Consider the following 25,622-nt stretch of genomic DNA (forward strand, 5'->3'; position numbering starts at 1 on the left):
GACCAAAAATGATTGTAATTGACCCCTGCAACCAAAAATAATTTTTTTAGAACGATTTGAAATTTTTTTTTTCGTCGAAAAATTTAAACACCTATTCGAATTTTTTTCTCGAAACTGGGTAGGATTTCAGGGGTATGTGTATTCATCAAAAATGATTGTAATTGACTCCTGCAACCGGAAATAATTTTGTCCAGAACGATTTGAAAGTTTTTATTTTCGTCGAAAGATACGTGTAACCAATAAGCTTTCCTCCGATAGTTTATTGAAATTTCTTTGAAACGTCACATTGATTCGCGAGTGTATCAGATGCTGATCGTTCCTGCTTAAAAGGAAGTTACTCCATCATTCCCATTGCAGAGATTATATAGGGGTCAGAACGTCTATTCATTCATCTTATAAGTATGGAATGGAAAACATTTACGAATCGTGGATGCTTTTAACCTAAATCGTAATATGACACTACCTAATGTGACGGTTACAATATTACCTTTTCTCTTCGTAATTTTCAATTTCTTATTTATTTTACTTTAATATAAAAAATGGTTCTAAACGCTTCTGATCATAGAACGAAATCAAATACCTGCGTTACAAAATCAAAGATGGAACATTCCAAGTAAAAATTTCATTTTGCTTATAAAAAATAATAGAAGTTTAATGAAATTATTCAAATGAAATATTTTTCTAATGCTTTCATCTAATAGAGGAAACGTTACGATGACTTGTATTTGCAAAGATCGAATAGTGCGTTGCAACCCTCCGAATGGATCGAATTCGTGTATTAAAAAGTTAAGAAAACAGTGTATATACTATTTTAATAAAAACAATTAAAAAATGCATTATATAATAGGCAATCAAATATACGAATAAAAAGTTACATTTTGAATTTAAAATATTATGTTCTTATATGCTTCAAATGTGTAGGTTTTTAAATTAATTATTATTTTAATAGAGTAAAGGATGACTTGTTTGTTTGTACAAACCAGTCAGTACGTTGCAATGCATCTTCTACTGAAAGTCTCCAAAAATCAAATTCTAGGTAACATTTATAATTCTGTAAAAGAAAATTAAATATCGACATAACATATATGATGTGAAATATTTATGTGTTTGTAGAAACCAATCCACATGTCCCACCCCCTCAGAAAACTCGAATTCAACTACTGAAAGTATCCAAACACCATGTTCCAAGTAGTTCATGATTTCAAAAACATTTAATAATAAGTATAATACTACACAAGATTACATTTTTATTTTTTATAGAGAAAAGATAACATCCGTTTGTATAAATCAATCAGTGTGTCGCAATACTTCGGACGAGTTAAATTCTACTGCCAAATGTTACGAAAAACCGTGTTTTAAGTACTGTTTGCAATAATCAAGAAAAAAATAAATATCAGTATAATATCAGAAATAAGTATAACATCACGTACGGTGTGGAATAAAAATCTTTTTACCGATTTCATTTATTTTAGAGTAAAGAAATTCAGCATTTGTAAAACCCAGTCTGTGTGTCATAGTGATACAAACACCTCAAGTTCAACTATCGACAGTCCCCAAAAGCCGTGTATTAGGTAACATGTAACTGTAATTCTAAAGAAGAAAATTCAAAACCTCTATAATGCTATGTACAGTTTAATGTCATATATTTTATAGAAAAAAACTAGGTCTTGTTTGTGGAGACAGCATAGCGAGTTATGATGCATCAAACGAATCCCAATCATCCGCTACAAACTTCCAAAAGTCATATACCGAGTGAGTTTCTAAATTGCACGGAAGAAAATGTAAAATTTAACACAATATCATATAATATCAAATCTGTATTTTTTACTATTTTAATAGTACAGTAGAAAGAGGAAAGATTATTTTAGTTTGTGAAAACCCAATAGTGTGTGTTGATGTATCAAACGAATCCAGTTCGTCTAGCGATGTGTCTCAGAAACTATGCGCTAGGTAATATTTACAATTATATACAAAAAACTTGATAATTGATCTCATATTATATCAAGTAAATCATTTAAATAACTTGTCTACTTTTGACGATAGAAAAAAAATGCATTAAACTAGGTTTACTTGGTTCGAAAAAAACAAATATTATGGCACACAAACAATTTTTCGATATTTTTTTTTTGTAGATGTGACATTATAACTGATGTCAAGTTACACATCATTGTATTTGTCTATTCTGTTGTAACACCGCAGCGATAAAAATATATGGTCCCATTTTTTAAAATATCCATGACCTTAAAATATGTTACCTTGAGAAAATTTTTAGTATAATGATTACACCTTCGAACCATTAAAGATTGATTGAATGCATTTCATTTTCTATCGCCAAAAGAAAGCAAATTATTCAAGTGACCTGTTTTATACGTTCGCGTCCTGTATATCGTTTAATTTATTGTTTTTAAAGAGAAAAGACAACTCCTGTTTGTGTAAACCAATCAGTGTGTGACAATGCATCGGATGATTCTACTTCATCCAACGAAGATTTCCTACAACCCTGTATTAGGTAATACCTACAATTATAAAACCATAGTATTATTCCTTTCACTAGCGAGATTGAGATATCTGGGATTTTATTACATTAATAAAATGTAATGTTAAATAAAATTAGAAACGTCTTTAATACAAAGATCCGGGCAAAAAACTTTTTTTATAATTGTAACAATTATTGTATCATAACGAATGGACAAATTTTCCAAACATAACATTCCACCTCTCTCATCTATTTCTTGATGGAAATCTCGAGAGAAGCAAGACTTTGTACGACTGTACGTGTGGTAACTATTCAATGTGCTATAATATAATGGGAATGCTAAACCCTGTCATCGAAGAAATGCTCGAACAGCTTCCCAGGTAATGTTTGCATTATGATAATGACAAAGAAAGACGAATGAAAATAAGATATCTGAGAGAAAAGTAAAAGGTCTGAATAATGCTGCTTAGAACGCGACATGCGGACGAATCTCGTAGACACTGGGAAATGATGCTGCACTGCGAAAGGGCCGCATTTCCAAGGGCGGCGTCGAATTTGCCTTTGCCCTCGAGGGAGGTACGTATATCACTGGAGGAAACCCGGTGAATCCGTAAGCCGAGAGAACTCAATTAACCCAAACGGCTAGAACTCAATTATGGATGTCGGTCGGGGGGAACGTGCTGTGGCTGGTAATTAAAAAGTTATTATGCCCAGGCCCGTTTCTACTGGCACTTGTATTCAACCGCCGCAAGAAACTCACGCTTCTACCAGAAAGATGTAAATCATGCCCTCCTCGTGACACTGGCCAAGTGAGAATCATACAGCACGGTAACTTAGAAAAGATTTGAGTGGTCTTCTTCGATCGTGGGCCACGCGTGCGACAGTACTCTTCGGATAACCAAAAATTAGATTGATCCGAAAGTTTATTATTTAATGAGAATAATGCGAAATTGGAAACCAGTGTTGTCTGTAATAAGTGGATTGCGGATCTTTATACAAGTTCATATTTTTATTCATAAAATTAATGAAATGGAAGCTTTGTAGAGGGTTGTCTCAACCCCTACATTTGTATTTTATTTTAAGTATTCCTTATATTTTTGTACATTAAGTGCATTCTGTAGTTTTTTGAGAATTAAAATTTCCCCTAAATGCATGAGCATCCGCAGTCTAGGAATAAGTAATCGGACAGTTTAAAGAAATGGTTTAACACCATAACTAACAAGAGAACATACCCAACTCAGAAATTCAAACAGTTTCGAAACTTTGGGGATACGTAGGCGAGATAGGAAGAAAGTTTTCAAACAAAAGTTACTTCCTTTGTTTAGATCTGCCAGTTGGTAAAGGATTTTTTAATTGTTTGACTCCCTTGGTAGATCTAGTGGTAAAAGAATAATTTTATTAGTGACATGATCAGCTCTTGTACAGAACTTCGACTGTGCCCACAAACTTCCAATAAATTACATTAGTCGCTCAGTATTTAAAATTTTAAATCAAAAGCGTTCGTTCAGGTTGGTTAGTGGATTCGCCATTAAAGCCATGACTGTGGGCAAAATGCAATAGCAAACGAGCATCACATTACAATCGCACGATGATCAAAGCTTGAAAGCAATGTCACACATATATCAACCACTTCAACCAGTCCATAATCATAGAAATTATCACCTGATTAATTGGAGTTAATTGATTGAATTTAGATAATCAATATTCCTAATTCACTGGGGTTCAAGTTAAAGAACTGGAATAGTAGTTAGTTTCATTTATGTATGCTTATCTAACTCAGAAAATCTTGTCCTAAATACGACTAACAAAAGATTCGACAGACACTGACTTTTCGTAACCGCTTTTATTCAAATTTCAAAGGAAAAAACTTTCCTTTCATACCCATTTATTATCCATTTTATAATTATCCGAGAAAAAATTATTTCAGTTATCCAAAGAATACTGTACTTCCCACGAGTTTGAATTGTTGATATCGAGTCGTATCTAAGGTCATTGATATTGGATCTTACGAATTCAGTATCGTTAGCATTTTGTCCCATGTGTAGAAATGAGCAAACTTCTTATCCAAATCAAAATTTCGAGTAGCAAATAAAAAATAAACTAATGTTTATTTGCTAATTATTAAGTAAAAATAAAAATTGTAATCTTAGATTGAAATATTTCACAATGAGAAAATAAAAATATAACTTTTCTATTATTCGAATAAAATTTTGCCCATCGCTACCCATGTGTCCTGCACAAAGATATCGGATCTCACGAGTTTAATTATCTAATAACTAATTCATATGACATTTTGCTTGAAAAACCCTTCAATCTTCGCGTTTGTACTTTACAACTCACAGCATTCAAAGATATTTATACATTCCTACAGACTCGTACGTAGCCAAATACGCAAAAAGGGCATCAGCATTTGGGATCAACTGATACGTCTAAAAACGTTTGATCACATTGGCCGGGAAAACTTAATAAACAATCTCGCACAGCTCATTTAGTAAGCAAACTATACGCTAAATAGGTACAGAAATCAAATAGTATAAATAAAAGTGTGTTTTAGTCACCAATTTGTGTAATCTGTATAAAGTGTTTCTATTTACTCAAAACATAAGGGTAGAATCCTCAACTGAAACTGATTATGCATACTGATCAAAGATTACAAATTTTACGAATCTGTGGCTAAAACATTACATTTATCAAATTTTTAGTTATATCGTTAATATTGCAAAAAATCGATATGTAGATAAAATAGTAAAATCGCTGTGAAATAGGAGACATTTGTTTAAATATAGTGGAACTCTTGATCTCATTTTAAAGTTATATCGTGTATTCTAGTAAACAGAATAGCCTAGAATCTATTTGTCTGGAAGGTTTGTCATTAACGCCAAACGAAGGTGTACGGCTCCTATTGGCATTGTATAATTCTCGTAAAACAATGAAATACGTCTATTGTTGGCGCGCATTCGAGAAAATGGTAGGCATCTCGGTGGAAACTGACGATCGCGTTGGATCAAGATTTTATGAGGATAAAAAGATCAAGAAATGCGATTGGTTCCGAGCAATCAGTTGTTTGGAGTATCTCACCACCTTATCTATAAACTATGCATATATAGCGACACCCACAGGAGATCTACTTATCAATCTGGCTAAGTATGATTTGACTACTTAATCTTTTTCTTACTTTTAATACGTTATATGCACTACTGCAGTAATTCTTAATCTTTTTTTCACGGACCTCTTTCAAATAAGATAAAAACTTGCACAGATCATTCTACAAGACAAAGATCAGCTAACGAACATCATAATCCTCCAGAAACTATTTTAGTTTGAATTCTAGCAAAATTCTAAGATCGACGAGTTTATCCTTGGCTAGGCCGGTATCTTTGATAGAATTTATATTAGTCAGAAAAGATTGTCAATGTTCGATTTTGGCATTATCGCGATAAAAATAATTGTTAAAAGAGTTCTGGAGTATTTTCAGGTTTTTGCAAAATTCGTTTCTTAAAATGATATTGTCAGAGAATTTTGAATATCAACTCTGTCTTAACAAAATACTTCTATCGATATTTAAAAGTTTTCAAAGACGTTAACTTCTATGCTTTTCTTCTACACAGCTTAGCTAAGAAAGCTAAGTGCTATGTGCATAAAATGTGAACAGTTGTCACATAAATGTGATGGCAAGGAGAACTTTAAGGTCATTTCTATGAATAATAATATGTTATTACAAAGTGTCATTTAGTTTATAGACTCTTTGATATATTTTCGAATCGCAATTTCAAAGGCCTTACCACACATACTCGTACATATGAGATGTACACCATGCATACACATAGATTATTAATCATAAATCTTACAAAGTCATCGTGCCCATTGCCTTCGCTTACACGGGTAGCACCTAGGCGCGTGAACGTGTGTAAGCTAGCCAATGAACACGGAATAATTATCCTAAATATCCTAAACTAAAAATTTTAATTTACGTCTAGCGCCTAACGGGGTGGTATGCTTTCGTTCTTTTCAGTTTCATTTTCATTAAAAATGATTCAACATTGTACACATTTGTAAACGTTCAGAAGGAACCATAAACATGCATTAATATGAAAGTATTTAATTACCATGAAAAAAGATTCTAGTTAAGTTTGAATTATTAAAGATAATTAATTGAAGATTAATAATTGATATAGGTAACTAATAAAAAGTTAAAAGTTGAATTAAATACGTTATCATATAATAAAATAATGTATGTTGACAATTTAACAAATAATACATTACTCTCAGGCGACTTCATCGTTAGAGTAAATTTTTTAAAACACGAAAAAGTATTTTCAAAACTTCGTTAATTTGACTTAATAATCTACACGACGCGAACATTCTTCTTATAGAATAAATGTAACATCTTTTTCACTCTATTCCAAATGAAAATAGAAAAAAAGGAAAATTGTGTACTGTTTAAATACACCAGTGTAGTTGCAAAGTGTGATTACACTTATTTTAATAGGACTTATTGATTTTGTTACATACATTGTATCCTTAATTCATTTAGAAGTTATTTCATTTTTTTTTTGTAATATTACAGCGCTACTTAAATGCTTATCAGTTTAGAAATTTTATACCTCTAACGTGCCTATACTTCGTCTGTGATTAAATTTTTCCCATTTCCGCAAATCTGTTATTTTATTAACATACTATGAAAAACAAATCTTCAAGCCTCGATGATAAAAGCCTGTAATATATTATTAATAAGAGTACCGTCAAAAATATGTTTAATTTCAATCTAAGGAAGCTTCAACGAAATTGGCAGTGGTTACAATTGTTGTGCCTAGAGGAAGAAATTTATCGAAATTCTGAATCTGCAAATAATAGGGAAATAATCTTGATACCTGACAAAGCTTGGAAGAAAGCTCACCTTTTGGCACCAGCATTGAAAATACAATACGCTATTAGTATAAAACAATCCTATATTAACCAGCAATATGCTTCATATTGAACTCGTACATGGCACATGTTAATTAATTTCATTTTTCAGTTGGAATACCAGAGTATGATGTTCATAAAAAATTTTTTACAAAAAACACCCAGATACATACCTTCGCATTATCGACAAGTATCGATCTGAAATTTCAGCAGCCCTGGTTTCTCGATTGCACAATCAAAACACTCTGTTCGTGGTATTCGAATACTTTAGGTAAACTGAGCGACGAAATAATTGACGTACAAAGTACATTTATTCATTAATAAGAATTCCTTTTTCTATTTTAAGTCGGAACTATACTTCCATTACAGTATGTTTCACAAGAGCGTTAGCTTGATATCACAGAAAATAAGTATTTTTGAAAAATTCAAAAATAGATTTAAAAGCTTGTCAAAAACATGCCAACACGTTGCGAGGCTATACTCAAAAATAAAGGAGATTCCACACAATATTAGGTAATTGTGTTCTACTATTTTATGTGTACTTTAAACCTATTTCTGAATTTTTCAAAAATACTTATTACTTTTTTTAGATATTAAACCAACGCTCTTGTGAAACATACTGTATGTTCTATTTCAAATTATACAACATAAATGAAATTTAAACACCACCACTGATTACACTGTTCGACAGATTAGGGGGGTCACATTTAACAACGTTAAAATTAATGTTTCGTTTTTAATTTTGTTCGTAAAGAATTAAATACGAAAATATTTTTTTAGTCCATTTTTTATCTTTTATTAAATAGTAGTTAAGTCTTCTACTCCTATCCGAGGATGTAACTATAGTTAGTGTACAGCATAGTATCCATCATAGAGATTAGAATGCAACAAACGAAAAATTTTCTTAAAGCTAGTTGGTTTCCACTGGTTTTAAACCTATTTTTTTGTTTAAAATTTTTATAGCAGAAAAAAATTATAAAAAAATTAACTTTTTATTAATCTGAAAAATTAGTTAAGTGAATAATATCTATTTTTACGTTATCCAGTATATCTGTGCCTACAATTGTGGCATAATCGGGAGAACTTGGATAATCAACTAAGAAAGCTATTTCTTAAATTACCGTCACTTCAAATTTTCGAGTTTATCGGCGAAATTCGGATGTTAAAAACACTTTGCGCTATGTGTTGTCAAATATGTTCCGGCAGTTGCAGTAATTATCTAATGACTAATGTGTCACTTACCTTTAATATGCATATATCGATACTAACGATCGTTATGTATTTCAGACGTTTATCGTGTTAATATGCAACTTCAAGAAGTTATACACGATGACATAGATAAGGAAAAATGGATAAAAAGTATAAAGTGCTTAATGGTTTGTTTTAAACATGATTTTGACAGGATGGATGTTAAATTTGACATTAGCTTCTACAAGTTCTGAATAATATACATACGATATCAAGATAAAGGTATTGTGAAAGCACAAATTTTATTATCATTACAATAGACAAAGCTTTTGTGAAAAAGACGAACAAAAAATGCAAATTATATTGATATAAAATAAAAATTGCAATTATAGCAATATATTTGTACTTTTATATTACAAATAAGTTATTCAGCAGGCTTTCTAAATACATTATTACGATTCAGTTGATTCTTGTTGTTCAAATTTAGGATACTTTGCTTCAACTTCGGTCCACGTAATCTTACCATTAGATAAGTCTCTTACTATAGTTGGAAGTTCATCCAACTACAATTAAAACAGTAATTTATTTTTTCTAGAATTATTCATCCTTTTGTTATAAACCTTTAAAAATATTTACTCACGTTTATTCTTACTTGTCCCATACTATCTCTTTCGCGTAGTGTAGCACTATGAGGTGATTTCAAAGTATCAAAGTCTATAGTAATACCAAATGGTATTGCAATCTCATCTGTTCGCGCGTATCTACGCCCAATACTCCCAGAAGAATCATCTACTTTATGAGAAACATCTACTTTTGTGAGATTCTGAGCTGTAAATAATAAAAAATACTTAAATGAGTACTTTTGAAACATTTTGAGCTTCAATATACTTTTGAAAATCAGCACACGTACATAATTGTTTTACAAATGGTACAAATTCATCATTACCACTTAGTGGTAATACAGAACACTTTAAAGGCGCTACAACTGGTGGCAAACTAAAGTATGTTCGTTTCTCATCTCCATCTCTTGTTCTAAAGTTATGTTCAAAAACGGCATACATTATGCGACCAATACCAAAGGAAGGTTCAATTACAGAAGGAATTATTTCTTCTACATGTACAGTTTTCTGATATCGTTTTACTTGAACCATATCTTTTGTAATTTTTACTTCAGTACCATTAGAGAGTATCAAAACATGTTCTCCATTTTCATTAAGATCAGCTTCCATAGTATTAACCTCAGTCTCGGTTAATACTGCTAATGCATCTTGGACGAACTTGCTATCTTTTTTAAATGTTTTACCAATTATAACTTTATTTGGTACTATTTCACACACATCAACATTTTTTGGGGCTGGTAATCTTTTCTCTGCTACAAGTTTCACTCCAGTGGCTTTAGTGTGTTGGGTAAGATCATAAGCAGAACGATCTGCACAACCAACACATTCAATCCAACCATAAGAAGTTAAACATTCAGCATCCCAACAATCACATGCATAATGAGCCATTTCATTTCCCATATGTTGACGAAAACGTAATTTTTTTGGATCAACTCCAACTTTAATTAAAAATTCATAAATTCTACCCATAAAGTATCCTAATGTTTCATTAGCTATAAGTTTTGTTAACACAGCATCATCTAAAGTCATATATTGTGCACTCTTTCCATCCATCTGATTGCAAGCAGAATATAAAAGTAAACTTAAATCTTTAACTGCTTCAAATTTGGAATGACTTTTATCACGAGGGTCACAAAAATGTTCTATTTCTGCCATAGTGAACTCTCTCACTCTTATCAGCCCAGACCTTGGAGATATTTCATTACGGAATGCATTTCCAATTTGAGCCGCGGCGAATGGCAGTCTTTCTTGATTAAATGCGAGTAATCTTTTAAAATTTACAAAAATACCTTGGGCAGTTTCTGGTCTCAAAAATCCTTTTACAAGACCTGATGGACCAATTTGAGTTCCAAACATTAAATTAAACTCTATTGGAGGTGTTAGATCATTCCCAGAGATTGGGGAATTTATATTGAATTTGGATAGAACTGCAGCCATTTCATCTTTTGTCATCCCATCTAATTTAATAATAATATCTTTACATTCTGCCCGTGTATTTTCATCAGTTTTCTTATCACTAATAATTTTTTCTAAATGCGCTTTGATTAAATGGTCTAATCTGAAACACTCTCCAGTCTTTACATCCTTCACCATCAAGTCTGCAAATCTTTCAACATGTCCAGATGCTTTAAGTACAGATTCCGGTGTTAAAATAGAGCAATCAACTTCTAACATTTGTTCCTCCAAGACAAAGAAATTTCTCCAGTTATTTAACAAATTTGTTTTAAATGCACAACCCATGGGGCCAAAGTCAAATTGACCAGTAATACCACCATAAATGGCAAATGACTGATCCAAGAAAAATCTACGCTTTAAAAGATCTTCCATTCTTGCCCTATCGAATGTTGATGATTTCGAAAGAGACAACTCTTTATCCTCCAATAACTTTTTTCGAAGTTTAAGCTCTGCAACTGCTTTCTTGATGTCCAATTCTGGAGCACCATCAGATTTAAGTTTTCTGACATGATCACCCTTTAAACAAAATAATAATTTACGATATATAGATAATTTTAAGCAAAAATTTAAAAAAATTAGTTAAAAATGATTAAAAAAAAATATAAAATTTAATTTCTATCTCAACATATTTTTAACATTAATAGTAATTGAAATTGATTGTCAATAATCACGTGTAAGTAAACTTAACAGTAAATAATTAGCATCCATATGGTACTTACTTGTTCCTTGACACTAGCTCGAAGAGGTGACAGGATTTCTTCAATTTTTGGATCAGACATATCGGAGAAAATTTGTATTTTCACTTTTCGATCTTTTTTATTCGTACCCCACTTACTTAAATCGGCTAACCTAGAGGTAACAGAAAATCTTCGAAAAGCCTGTTTATTATTTATTATTATAGTCTTGCATATGGCTGGCGCAGTTCTTCTGGAATAAAAGAGTATATTACACGAAATGCACTGCATTCAGAATGCTTTCTACTTTGATGTTTGATGAATATACGATTTCCACAGTATCTCTTACTCGAAAGTATCCCAGGTACTGATTTCTAATAATACGATACTGTTAGCGGCAATATTTGATATAATTTCAAATAATTGATGTAAAATAAAAATTAGAAAAGCAGATTAAACTAGTAATTTATTATTGCTAATTAATTTACTTTTAATTGCTTTCTGTATAGTATATTTCAAATAACATAGTGTTAGCAAAACGTACGAAATAAATAATATATGCTTATGAACACTTTATAATATTACTTTTTGAACTCTCGTAATATGTAATATTAACACTATAAATAAAGAACATTTATTATCTATAACGATATTCTTATATTTTTTTCATAAAGAATATATTCCAAAACAAATAACATGTTATAGATACAACTAAAAAGTTACTAATGAAAAAAATAAAAAATACAAAATATGACGCACATTATACGCAGTTATAAGTTTCTCATTTTTTTTTTATTAAATTAGTGAAGTATCACCAAACCAACTTACTTGTTACAAAAAAAAATTGTTTCTCTTAATTTCGAATTATTTTATTTTCCTTGTACACCATAGCAGGGCTTATAGAAAAATTACAATTAGAGAAAAATAAAATATTTAAAAAACTGAGATGAATATGATATTTTACTCCTACAAATTTATTCGTTAATTATAACTTTTCAATAAAACCAGCTTTCGTGTGACACATTGAATCACGTAATGTGCATAGAGGAAAGTGTGTACTCAAGAGTGTTTTGTTTGTGCTACCGCAGGGATGTTAAAATTTTTGTGGGTAGATTCATTTCTTAATTACAATCTTATCAGTTTGACATATAAGTAATAAGTTCTTAATTCTACGCATTTACATGCACCATGTGTTAATTCCAAGTTAAACAGTTGGTCAGACATAAGGGTAAACGTTATACAAACAATTATATATGTATATGCTTCAATTTCTCTGTATAACAACACTACAATCAAAAACAATCTCTTGATCAGTGTAAACAATTTATTTTACATAAGAGCAATACTCTGACATCAAAAAAGCGATAATAATGGATAATGTATAGTAATAAATAAAGTATGAAATGTAAATAATGGGTATTTACAAGTATGTAAATGGCAAAAAAGCTATAACAGAGACAAAATAATTGTTTCATCTTCCGTAAATATAATCTCGTATGTATTTTGCAATAGATTCTGTCGCTTGTTTGCAAAACAACATCTTACATTAATATCGCGTCATGTAATACCTGTACACTTAAAACCTAAAGAACGTGCAGCCATAACCACGTACTAACATGTAAGATGCGTATGTTTCTTGCGTATAGCAAACACGTGACAGATTCGATGAGAAACACATACTAATAGTGTCCAGCATGAGTGCTTATTTTCTATAATAATTCGTCTATAATATTTAAAGGGAGTACCATGATAAACACATATGCGATATATCGCACTTGGAAAATTGATTAAAAATCTCGTGTTCATACTCTCGATTAACTTACGTTAACATAAATGCGCAATTCCGATCCAGTACACTAACCACAGTTATAACTTTTCGCTTAGTTTCACGCAAGAATCAAAGTTAAACTTCGATTCCAAATAAAAATATATAAGCAAAAATTGTCACACGAGAATATGACAAAATATCACAGTTCCGAGTTTGAAAAGTCGCTTCTGAAAATCATGGTTCTCCCTGTCCTTCTTTTATCTATATTCCAAGACAGTCATGAACTGTAAGACATCCTAGTTAACAACAAACCTACATGCTACTATGAGATTATCTATTTCAGAAATCGTAACGTTTAGTAGTGATACATAGTCATATACAACTTGCTAAGGATGCTGTAAACTGTATACTGGCTGCTAAATGTTCCATGTGAATACTGTACGTATAATGTATGTAAAAAGTCAAAGGTTACACACAGATTCAGAGCATATTGTGTAAATGAAGCCTAATTTCATTGTTTAAGAATTAATGGCTAAAGTTATGAAAACCGAAATAACGATGCGTAGTCTGCAATTTATTTCTATAGAAGAGTGATGAATAATGATAAAAGTATAACTAAAAAAGTATTATTACTATATAGAATGTACTTCATAATTCAATCGAAGTATTGAAAGTATTAAATTCTACGATTATACATATTATACTATTATTTTCAAAATGTAAATTCTTCGATATATTAAATAATATCATTTTGTATATAACTCATAAATATCCATCACTCTTCTTATATTAACTTAGGAGGAAGAATCAGATTTCAACGCGATGCGTACTTCTATTTTAAGTATATATAAAATCGAAGATGGAATGCTGATGTATAAAATTTTATGAACAATATATTTTACTTTTTTCTTAAACTTTATATTTTTCCGAGCATTGTGCTTGATCAGAATGATTTTCTTCCTTTTTTTTTATTCTTATAGTACCTATATATAAAAGTGATGAGTGTAGCATTTATGCACAAAGTTGAACGATAGTTACAGCATTCCTTCCTTTTTTTACGTTACTTGTTTAAAAGGTACAAACTTCTTTCTGACTCAATATTCCCAGTATCATATACATAAATTAATCACAATTTTACTAAAATCGAATAAAAAAATGACGAATAACAAACGTTTGTACAAATTTGTACATCTAATATATTTTTTTACTTTTATAATCGCAGTTTAATGAAGCACTTGGTAAACGTATACAGTCGGTGTCCACGAAGTGTAAAAAACGTCATGGTGTCAATGAAACTATAAAATATTAAGTAGAGGGATCACTTGTACACTTTTAAACATTGACATTATTTAGTTGAATAGACGCATCGTAAAACGGCATAGCATTCCAGGCTAAATATTTTGAACATTTTAACAAATTGCACAGTTCAAAGTTAAAAGAGATTATCTCATCTCTCTTGACATAGAGTTGGTACTTTGGAAAAGTACCTAAGTAAATTGAATATCTTAATACAATACTTGTGACTAAATATTTACATCAATGCGTTTTACAGCTTCAGTCTATTAAGCTTCTGAACCGCGACAGCCTTCAAACTTTCGCAATATGCGACATTTCTTGAAATTATTATTAAACTAATCGTGTCTCGAAGTGCCACTGAACTTTCTTACTGAGCAGGTGGTTGCGGCTCACTAGGCATATTAGGATTCGGATATGGCGATAAAAACGAATAATTTGGATAAGGTGGAGGAGGATGTGGGAATGGAGGATAATAATTAGGCGGGTGTGATGAAGGAGGTGCATAACCTCTATGTATATAAGGATCTGTTGGTGGAGGAGGACCATGAAATGCCGTATACATGCGTGCGTACTCGGTATTATAAGTCGGCCCGCCGTATGCTGGATATCCAGGTGCACCTACATCACAAATTTAATGTCAACACAGGTTTATTACATAGAAAAATAATGTCATATAGAAGAGTCAAACATACCACTCGGTGGATAAGCTGCTGAAGAACCAGGTGCTGGAGGATAATGCTGTGAATATGGATCATACGGTCCCGGTGGATAGGGTCCAGGATAACGACTGCTTGTAGGATGACTGAACGCAGTGGGTATGTGTGTATCATCTCTTGTCGGAGTAGAAGCAACAGTTGTGGTTACCATCGCTTCTGCACTTTTAGTTTCTGTTGCATTTGCTAACGTTTTAGCAGTAGTATTGGGTGGTACTTGCGAATATGTAGGAGGCACATTCATCGTTGCCCTCTCTTCCACAGGCTTTCCTAAGTCTGGTTGTGTTTTTGCGGTGTCTATTGGTAATCTGGGATTTGTTGCATGAGGTGGAACACCAGGGAAATATGTACCATAAGGAGTGGATAACGATCGTGATCGTGGATCACTATAATCATAGTACCGAGGATACTGAGCATAAGGGTAACCTTGTGGTACATTAGGTTCGCCCTGGACAGATGTTTCGCGCATACTTGGTTCTGCCGTTTTTGGTGAAGTCATGGCATTAGTCCCAGTACCCATGGATGCAGCAGTGGAGCCAATAATATCTGTCATACCTTTAGAACCTTCTGTACCTCGTAACGTAGATGTTGGTGGCACTTGCATAGTCGATGGAGTAGGTTGTGTTAATGATAATGGCAATGGTGCGGATACCGTTGACTGTGTTCCAACTTGCGATGACAATTGAGATGGTATCTGTGGAAGTACCTGTGTTGGTACCTGTGGTTGTACTTGCGATGGTACTTGAGATGAAACTTGCTGCGACGATACCTGAGGTGGTATCTGGGATGGTAATTGAGGCTGTATTTGAGGCGATACTTGCGGTGGGTCTTCAATTATAATTTCCTCATTAGACGTATCTCTCTTTTCTTGTTGAGTTTGAAAAGCATGTCCATAATTTGTTAACGTCTCATTTATTTTTGTAACTTGCTTCTCGATCGAAGGAGAACATTGTTTATTAATGTTTGATGTCAATTCCGTTTCTATTTGATCGTGTTGCGTTTGAACACCTTGCGCCGTTACAGTATCCGAAGTATATACTTGACTATTTTCTTCGGATGATTTTTGTAGAGACGTATCAGTATCCGAATTGGATACACGATTATGGTTAGAAGGGCTATAATCTGTGTTTGAACTTACTTCCGCAACCACATCCTCCAATCTTACTTCTTCGACCCTTTGTTCCGTTCTGACCTGACCATCCGAAGAATTCGAATTTTCTCCCAGAGTTGAATGATCAACTGGTTCTTGCTTTACTTTTGGTAACCTTGAAAGAGAAACTTGATTTGTCAAATTAACTTGACTCAAATAAGGTTTGGCGGTTGCGGTAGCAACAAGTTTTGGTCTTTTCGAAATTTCTTTGTCAGCGAACGGCCTATAATTAGGACCACCTGGTTTATTGACTGAACGACCACTTATTTGGTTACTTGAAGATGATTTCGGTATTATAGAAATGGCTGAATTATTTCTCAATGGAAATCCGACTTCTGGTTTGGAATTTCTCTGTGCCATTGAAGATACTCCTATAATATATATAAATACATTTATTTTCAAAAGCAAAAACACAATTTTAGTAGCATTGAGATCATAGCGTACCTTTTTTTGGTTCTTCCTCCCGTTTCTGTTGATTTAATTTAAGAGCTGTTCGAATTGCTATAATTTTTCCAGATTCTAATTGCATATAAATGCCTTTCGGACTCTTCAGTACCATCACTCGTTGACCGGCTTTTAGTACAATACTTCCTTTATCAGGCGAATTGGTAGGAATAACAACATCTAAAGGTAATGTCATTTCTTGTGCGCTCATTCCTTGTCTTTGCCATACTTCTGCCGGTATCCACCGACTTCCAGTCACACCACGTGAGCCTAAACCCTCGGCACCACGTTGTTGCATTGGCCTAACCGAAGCCACTGGTTTGGATGTAGTACTACTATCACCGCCGCGAATTGCTCTAATTTGTAATCCGCCTGCTACAATAATACATCATATAACATGTCAATATTTTCATTAAAAATGAATGTAAACAATTTAAATGTAAGTGTTAAAAGAAAATGAAACTTTAGAATAAATCGTACCCCGTGTAGCAGTATTTCCGGGTACATAATTATAACTAGGTCTCGAACAATTGGCAGCCATTTTTTCAAGTTCGTATCCACGACGGGCTAATCGCTTTTCTGCTTGACTGAGCTTTTTATCTTTTCGGTCTACAAGAAGACTTTCATGGTGGAATGGCTGCTTCGTAAGCAAAGACGAATATCGTTCTAACACACGATGCATGACTTCATCCGAATAACTGTCTTTCGTTTGTGAAAAATCTTGTACTTGACTATCCTCTTCCCAATCCCAAGACAATGTAGTTGCTTCTTTTAATGAAAGATGAGCATCTGGATTACACTGATCAACAACGCGATCAGCCATTCCTTGCTTACTAATTTGCCTGTCGTATATTTTTCTTTCTAGGCAATTATCGGTAACTAATCGGTAAACAAAACACGGTTTTTGTTGACCGTATCTATAAACCCTACAGACAGCCTGCGTGTCATGACAGGGATTCCAAGAAGCGTCAAACACAATAGCACGATTTGCACCAACAAGATTAATGCCTAATGAACCAGCACGTGTTGAAACGAGAAAAAGATGAATTTTTGAATTATTATTAAATTCATTGATAAGTTTTTCTCTTTCTAAAGCACTAGTGCTTCCATCTAGTCTATAATAATTTACATTTTTAATCCAAGCATCTATTTGTCCATCTGGATGTTTCAAACTATTTCTAGCTAAAAAATCTTCGATGAGATTCAATGTAAACAATGATTGAGAAAATGCTAAAACACGATCACCAAGCGTGATTGCTTCTTCCAAAATACAAAAGAAAATTGTCATTTTTGCAGACGCGTCAATTAATCCTGGTACATAGCCCTTCATTAATTCCGTTGCCTGCAAATAAAAAACTTAATTAGCTACTTATAAATTAATATTGTACATGTTTCATTTATACTATATTTACCCAATCATATGGAATTCCAGGATCTTCTTTTCCTCCTGAAAAACTTTTACAGTCTTTTTCTTCATCTTTTGTAAGAATGTCATCATCTGACTTATCTTCTTTATCTTTATCTAATAAATCCTCTTTTTCTCGATCATCTTCCTTTACTATATCATTTTGGTTTAGTCGAGGACTGTGTGATGAACCAAGATTTTGCACAGATCTAGACACTGGTGTTTGACAGCTCGATTCAGAACTATAATTTGAGCTTGTAGAAACATTACTCTGATGTATTGGTTGGCTCTGTACGCCGACACTTGCAGTCATTTCTTTATTACTTTTATCACAAGAACCTGAGTTTTGAATATGAGTAGTAGACTGCTGTGGTTTTGAATCATCTGGCCGTGAATTCACATCTGAATTATGATTGTTACTATAATCATAAGATTGATTCTGATAATTTTGTGATGGAAAGTAATTATTTTGATATCGATTCACGTTAGGATTTACATCCCGATAATATGGATCGTTACACTGATCAGATCTAAATGGTTGAGAATAATTTCTTTGCCAATAAGGATCTTCTGGTCCCTTCATTTGACCTACTTGATTTTGATGCGTACCATCTGATGAGTAACTTATATTCTGTTGAGTTTGGTTTACTGGATAGTTATTTGTCGAATTAGTAGAGCTTCCACCTTGACGATCGGTTGAAAATTCATGAGGTGTATTGGACGTTGTCGTATAATTTTGAGCTTGTTGTTGACTATCTGATCTGGGATAGACTTGATCATTTTGATTTAATGATGAGGCTGGTGCTTGTTGATTTTGTGGATATGTAAGAGACTGACTCTGAGATTGTTGTACTTGTCCTTGCTGAGAACTACCATACCTATGAGTCGGAGTCTGTGGCATTGCTGCTGAACCCTGATGATTAGAACCATATGCATGATTTGGACCTGAAGAAGCTCCTGTTTGATTTTGGGCAGTAGGCGGATACGAAGACTGATTTTGTGGTGTTGATGAAGATACAAGATGTGAATATCCATGTATAGTATTTTGTGCATTTGCAACTGGCCCTTGTTGTTCTTGAGGATATCCATGTGTTTGAGTAGGAGCATTTGTAGTTGATTGTCCTGAGGGATATGAAGATGAATTTTGTGGCACGTTAATCTGATTTTGAGCCGTTGTAGAATATCCACGCATTTGACTCTGTGGAACTGAAGTTTGATTTGATGGATTCGCCATATATGGATGAGATTGATTTTGTGACATTGGATTTGGCGACTGTTGATTAAAGGAAAGAGACGTTTGCGATGAAGGATTACTATTTACTTGAGTAGGATAATTATGGGACTGATTAGATAGTGGCATATTTTGTGACTGTGTGCCAGTATAAGTGTGGGAAGAACTTTGTAAAGTAAGACTTTGATTTTGTTGATTAGGGGAAAAGCCGCGATTTTGACTGGGTGCTGTACCCTGACCTTGTTGATTTGGAAGATATCCAGCTGTTGGAGTTTGAGAGGTCGAATTTTGACTTGACTGATTAGCACCATACCCTAATGTAGAGTTTTGTAATGGTTGACTTTCATTTCGTGAATACATTGAAGTGGTCTGACCTGGTGCAGAATTATAATTTGGGGTCTGATTAGGTGTATAGGGAGAATAATCCGATATTGGTATGTTTGTAGACTGATTTGGCATTTGTGATTGAAAAGAAGATTGGTTTGGAACTTGAGGATAATTACTAGATCCTTGACTTAAGTTTGATGCATAATTACGTCCATGATCTTGATAAGGATAAGCCTGACGTGAAAACATCCCTGATACTTCATAATTGTTTCCTTGATTTTGATCTGAACGAAATTCTGAATTAGGAGTAGTTGGATACCTTTGCGAATGGTTGTTTGCAGACTGTTCATTATTTGGTATATAATTTTGTGACTGATTAGGATAGTTTTGCGAAGTATTGTATCCCGGAGATTGCGTATATGTTTGGAATGATTGATTTCCATATCTTTGTGGTCCTTGATTATTGTAAAATTCATTATATTCTCCATGATTATTATCGTTTCTGTAATACACATTTTGGTCATTTGGCCTGTAATTCTGATAACCATGAGGATAAGAATTTTGTGGTATAGAATTTGAATATCCTGAATTATTCATGGGCATAGAATAATTGGAATAATTGCTTTGTTTTGGAGTTGTATGCGAGTTGTCAGATTCTATGTTATCAGTATTAGATGATGAAGAAGCATTAGGTTGCACACTAGCTGCAGGTTTATTTTTTATAGTTGTGTTCGTTTTCTTTCCCTTTTTAGATTCTCCTTTCGGCTGACGAGCCTTTGAACGTTTTCCACCAGCAGTAGTAGGCTTTTCACCAATTGTTTCTTCCAAATCTAAATCATCTTCTTCATTGGCTTGACGCTTGCGGAGAAAATGATATAAAATATCAGGATGATTCCAAATTTTACAACATACAGCAAAAGCCTTCAACGGATTGGGAACAGCACGTGTTTTAACAACTTGATTCATAAATGTATCATATAACTGGCGTTGATGCGGTGTCATCCTAACCAGAAGAATATATTCCTCTTTACGCGGTAAAGAAACTTGCAATACAGAATGGGATCTTCTTTGTACAAAACCTTCTAACAAAGCATGCAGTACGTGTGCACGGTACCTCATTAATCGTATATCTTGTGGTGTTGAGTCAATACATTGCCCATTCTGAATTGGTCTTTCAAACATATTACAGAACTCACTTTTAGTTCCTAGATAATTAGGTCTGACAAAATCAACCATACACCAATATTCCAAGAGGTTATTTTGCAATGGATAACCAGTTAATACAATTCTACGTTTTGTGCGCATTTGTTTCAAAGCCATACTAATGCTAGCATGAGAATTTTTTATTCGATGACCTTCATCACATATAACTAAATCAGGTCCTGGATTAACTAGAGCCGAATGCATCTCATTTAATAATCCTTTATTCTTATCTTCTTCCTCAACATCAACAGTGTCTTTGAAAGGTTGTCCACGTTTTCTTTTTGCTTTATTTGGCTTTTTTAAAGATAACTGTCTATATAATTCATACCCAATTAACAACACACCACCTCCAATTTGCCAATCTTGAATTACTTTAGCTCTTGCAGTCATGGTTTTATGAGAATCATTTAAGATATGCAGTCGAAAATGTCTTGGTCTTAATTCCATACCAATAGGAGCATCTACACTGAATGGAGTTTGAACTTTTTCTATTTCCTTTTTCTCATCATTCACTATTTCGTCTTTTGTTGTGCAAGTGCCTTCCTCCTTCTTAATGATTTCTTCTGGTTCTTTTTTCACGTTAATTTCTGTATTTACAGAAGACAAAGCATTCTTAAAACATTCTTTTCTAGATTCTTGATCAGTTTCTTGAGGTGTTCGATTTGCGTAATTAGAAAAAGTATTAGTAGAATTATCATAATTTGGATAGACTGATCCAGTGTGATGACTTTCTGTGCTAGGATACAAAGTACTAGGATTTCGTGTTTCTATATTTGAATATATAGAAGTTTGTGACTGGTTTTCTAAACCAGAATACATGTTACCAGGGTTCTGACTTTCCACTCCAAATTTTGTATCTGGCATACTTGATCTCTGTTGCATACCATGACAATTTGCTTCTGACTTCATTGAATCAAAATTAGATATTGGATTAGAGTTTGTATTATAGATTGTATTTTGAGAAATATCGCTCTGATAATTTTCATTCGTGTGTACTTGCGAATCTGACATATTTTTATTTAATATATTATCCTGCACATAACCAGGTATCATGTTATGAGTCTCATATCCCTGATGAGTATATGGGTTTTCTGGCATAATATTCATAGGTTGGGGTGTATTTTCTTGCCCAAAACGATGAGCTGACTCTGTACTAATAGGCCTTGACAGATTTGACATATCACTTTGATTTCCACAATCATCTTTAATCTCTTGTTTAAGCTCTACACCAGGTTCAGACTTGACATTTAAACCTTTATTGTGTTTTTCAGGAGCATTAGGATCCTCATATGGTAACCACATATTAAATTCTGCTAACCAATTTTGTAGTGTATTAATAGGCATAATACAGAGAACTGTTTTAGCTGTAGTGCATCGAAAAAAAATATCACAAAAGCTAGCAACTTGAAGAGTCTTCCCTAAACCCATACTGTGAGCAAGTATACATCCAAAACCAGAACTAGTTTTGTACCTTTCAATGCTTTCAACGATATTGTCATAAAGAAAACGAATACCACCAATCTGATGAGGTTTAATAATACGAGCGACCTGGGGCGCTAAAAATACATCAGGCTCAGTTTCCGGATGACCCACATTAATTAACACTCTACCATGTTCATCTGGAATGTTATATCTATCATTGGTATGCATACCAGAATTGGATGGATCATCTTCGTTGTCCGTTTCTTCTTCTCCACTTGGATCGCTTAAAACTATACAGTCATCGTCTGAACTTTCGCTAGAACTAGATATTGTTACCACGTCTTTACCCTTAGCCGTTTTTTGAGATTTTAGCCCAGTAGATATTTTTTTAGTAATATGCATCTGTTTTTCACGTAATGCTTCTTCAGCTTCTATGTCTGAGAGTTCAGAATCTGAATAATATTCAGATCTATCCATAGGTTCCTTTTTAGGAACTACAGGTGATATGCTCACAGAAGGTGTCATCATTCTAATTCTTTGTTGTAACATATTGGGACCAATAGGACGACTTGGAACTCGAGAAATTGATGTCTGTACCCCCTGATAGACACCCCTACTCTTTTGCCAACGCGATCCATCTATCGACCTTCTTTGCAATTGATTTGCTTGCATATTAGAAGTAGTCTGAGATCCAGTCCCAGATCCAGAATTTACTTTAAGAAGCACAGTGTTTGGTAAACGAACTGGTGTAGGTGAAAATGATGATGATGATGATTGTGAAATAGTAGTTCCTGCTTGATTTTGCTTTCCCTGTAGAAGACTGATTACTCTCGTTTGCGTTTTATTATTCTGCCTATTTATTGCTATCTGACGTTGAACTTCACGAATAATTCTTTGTTGTTCCTGTACCCTTCGCAGACGTTCCATTTCTTGTCGTTGGGCAGATAGAGTAGCTTCATCAAGTTGGTTCTCATCCATTACTTCTCGAATATTTCTTCTCATATTTGCTAGTTTCTTTTCTACCTTTGTTTCACATTCTGATGCACTTCCTTCAGTTCCATCATCCTTTCTTTGTTTCTTTTTGGCTGTATCAGAAAGCTCTGAATCAGCATGCCTCTTATTACTTTCAGCCCCTTCATCCTCCATGGAATGACCTTCATGTTTGTCACTTTCATGCTCTATGCTCTCTTCATCGTCTGTATCTTTTGAAATTGGTTTTCCAAGCAAATCAGCCTCGGATACTTCTTGGCCTTCTATTGGAGCTCCTTTTAATATAATTAAAAATTATGAAAATGACCTAATATTACTGTGAGTTCTAATTATAAAATACAATATTATACAAACCTTCTAATGGTAAAGTATCCAATATATTAACTGGTTCCTCGTCATCTTCTTCGGGTTGAGAATGATGTCGTTCTGATTCCATTCGTACCCCAATTTGGGAATCAATTGTTTCATCTAAATCCATGTCATCTCCTGAACCTTCAGAACGTATTTCTTCTATCTCTTCTGACTGTAATGTATCATTTTTCTTTTCGTGTTCTCCGTCAGATGTTTCACCACTAGACTCCTCTGAACTTTCATCATTTCCTGTTTGAGGTTCTATATTGTTCATGTTTGCATTTGTTGAAATTTCATTTGAAATTAATGCTTCATTAGGCTTAGAGCCTGAACGAGGAGTCACGCGTTCTATAGTGACATCCCCAATACGTGTTAAAAAACTGTCCAAACTATTAGACATGATGCGTACAGTTCATTAAGTCACAATGAGATTTAGTAAAATTTTATATGAAATCATGGAATGTCTTGACACTTTTCTGTGTAACACTAATATTTATGTTATTTTGTGTATCGCTTACATTATTTACCCATAATTTTATATCCTCTCATGCCTGTAATAAGAAATGTATTCCTTTGTAAGTTTAATATTAAGAAACATTAAAATCCACTCCATTAATAAATTGAATAAAAACAACTACAACATTAAAAAATTTTAATCCAAAAATAATAAAAAAATAGAGAAAACCAAAAACTGACACAAATAATGCAACACATACATTACAAAATAAAACTATTGTACCTTATGCATGCATTTATTATGCATCGATTTCAATAATTTATTATATTCTCAATATCAAAACATTGTATACAATAATTTTAAATGGATAATAAGTCACTATATATTCATGGAATACATTGCTATATCACGTACAATTGTCTTAAACAACAAAGATGTATAATAAAAACATTTGTGTTTCCTATAAAAGTAAAACAACATAAAGTTTACTTTGTTACGCATGAAGCAACACAAATAAACACTTAACAATATTGAAATTAAAATGTCTAAATGTTAGAATAAAAATGAATAATTATGAGCTTATATAGAAATGTTTACGTAGAAGATTGCATGCCTTGACATATTATTGAGGTATACACAGATTTAAAAAAGCAAAGTGTTTCGAAATAGAATATAAACTATGAATCATTCTAGAACACTTGCAATTAAACACACTTGTTGAGAGATCAGCTAGTCACATTCTCGAGCTCACGAACAAACCCTAACAATAACGAATCGGACCCGTACTGTTTAACGGAAGGGTTACAGTACACGCACAACATAATTTGTGATAACATAACCGAGGAAGTCGCGTTAAGGTATTCATAATGTTCCGAGTTATTTAAGGCAGAAACTGTCAAACAAGGAGAACGAAAGCAGCAGCTCAGAATGTTTGTTTTCGAACGAGCCGATCCGACTCGACGATTGACACTAGGAAGTCGCGTCGTTTTGCAACCGGCGTCGTCACGTCTCTTGCACACGTCAAATTTTACCAGTGATCCGCGTTTACGACTGCTTAATTAGTCGTTAATTACGGATTAAAAATAATGACACACACATACACACGTCTGATGGACGCCATAGCGTCGTTGTTCGCCGCTCGACGATCACGGTTCTCCGCAATGTCCGAAGATCAGCGAACAAGCCTTGTCACTCGGGTTAATGCACGCATCGTTTCGACCTTGGCACCCGAATCCTTTTCACCTATGTTGCATGACGAGGTTACGAGAATTCACTTTACCACCAAAAGTTCACTTAAGTTCGCACGCGTCGCTCTCAAGCTTTCCGCGGCATTTTTTTTCACGCACTTTTTCTAACAAGTATATTCCACTCGGTGAAACGCCATCTTGGCTGCGCTATAAAACACATCCGCTGAGTGATCGCGAGGGAACGACACCCACAGCTGGGTAAAATATGGCTTTCAAATAGTAAATAGTAAATAATTAATTTTATTTAAAATCTAATTTATAATTATTCAAATAAAATACTGTATTATTTATGTCAAGTTT

The 25,622-nt window shown here is 33.4% G+C and overlaps 3 protein-coding genes across 4 annotated transcripts; 1 reads left to right on the plus strand and 2 right to left on the minus strand.

Annotated features, from left to right (window-relative positions):
- Window positions 1–2,935: 2,935 nt before the first annotated feature.
- Window positions 2,936–8,823, plus strand: LOC143340607 (uncharacterized). Its single transcript, XM_076762785.1, has 7 exons — window positions 2,936–3,052; window positions 4,819–4,967; window positions 5,306–5,620; window positions 7,247–7,410; window positions 7,494–7,652; window positions 8,428–8,592; window positions 8,669–8,823. The coding sequence occupies exons 1-7, from the start codon at window positions 2,936–2,938 to the stop codon at window positions 8,821–8,823; spliced, it is 1,224 nt and encodes a 407-aa protein (XP_076618900.1).
- A 38-nt stretch (window positions 8,824–8,861) lies between these two features.
- On the minus strand, window positions 8,862–11,715 carry Glyrs (glycine--tRNA ligase). Its single transcript, XM_076784327.1, has 4 exons — window positions 11,364–11,715; window positions 9,480–11,160; window positions 9,210–9,397; window positions 8,862–9,132 (listed from the first exon to the last, which is right to left on the minus strand). The coding sequence occupies exons 1-4, from the start codon at window positions 11,607–11,609 to the stop codon at window positions 9,022–9,024; spliced, it is 2,226 nt and encodes a 741-aa protein (XP_076640442.1). The 5' UTR covers window positions 11,610–11,715; the 3' UTR covers window positions 8,862–9,021.
- Window positions 11,716–12,079: 364 nt separating this feature from the next.
- LOC143340398 (uncharacterized) lies at window positions 12,080–25,452 on the minus strand. 2 transcript variants are annotated; one of them, XM_076762299.1, is made up of 7 exons: window positions 25,176–25,452; window positions 23,622–24,169; window positions 18,102–23,542; window positions 17,170–18,031; window positions 16,690–17,061; window positions 15,075–16,616; window positions 12,080–15,000 (listed from the first exon to the last, which is right to left on the minus strand). In XM_076762299.1, the coding sequence occupies exons 2-7, from the start codon at window positions 24,016–24,018 to the stop codon at window positions 14,750–14,752; spliced, it is 8,865 nt and encodes a 2,954-aa protein (XP_076618414.1). In that variant the 5' UTR covers window positions 24,019–24,169; window positions 25,176–25,452; the 3' UTR covers window positions 12,080–14,749. The 2 variants fall into 2 exon arrangements, with proteins under 2 accessions (XP_076618414.1, XP_076618413.1); XM_076762298.1 differs by having other exon boundaries at window positions 16,690–17,064.
- Window positions 25,453–25,622: the final 170 nt, after the last annotated feature.

Source organism: Colletes latitarsis, chromosome 3 (genome assembly GCF_051014445.1).
Source record: "Colletes latitarsis isolate SP2378_abdomen chromosome 3, iyColLati1, whole genome shotgun sequence".
Lineage (NCBI taxonomy): Eukaryota > Metazoa > Arthropoda > Insecta > Hymenoptera > Colletidae > Colletes > Colletes latitarsis.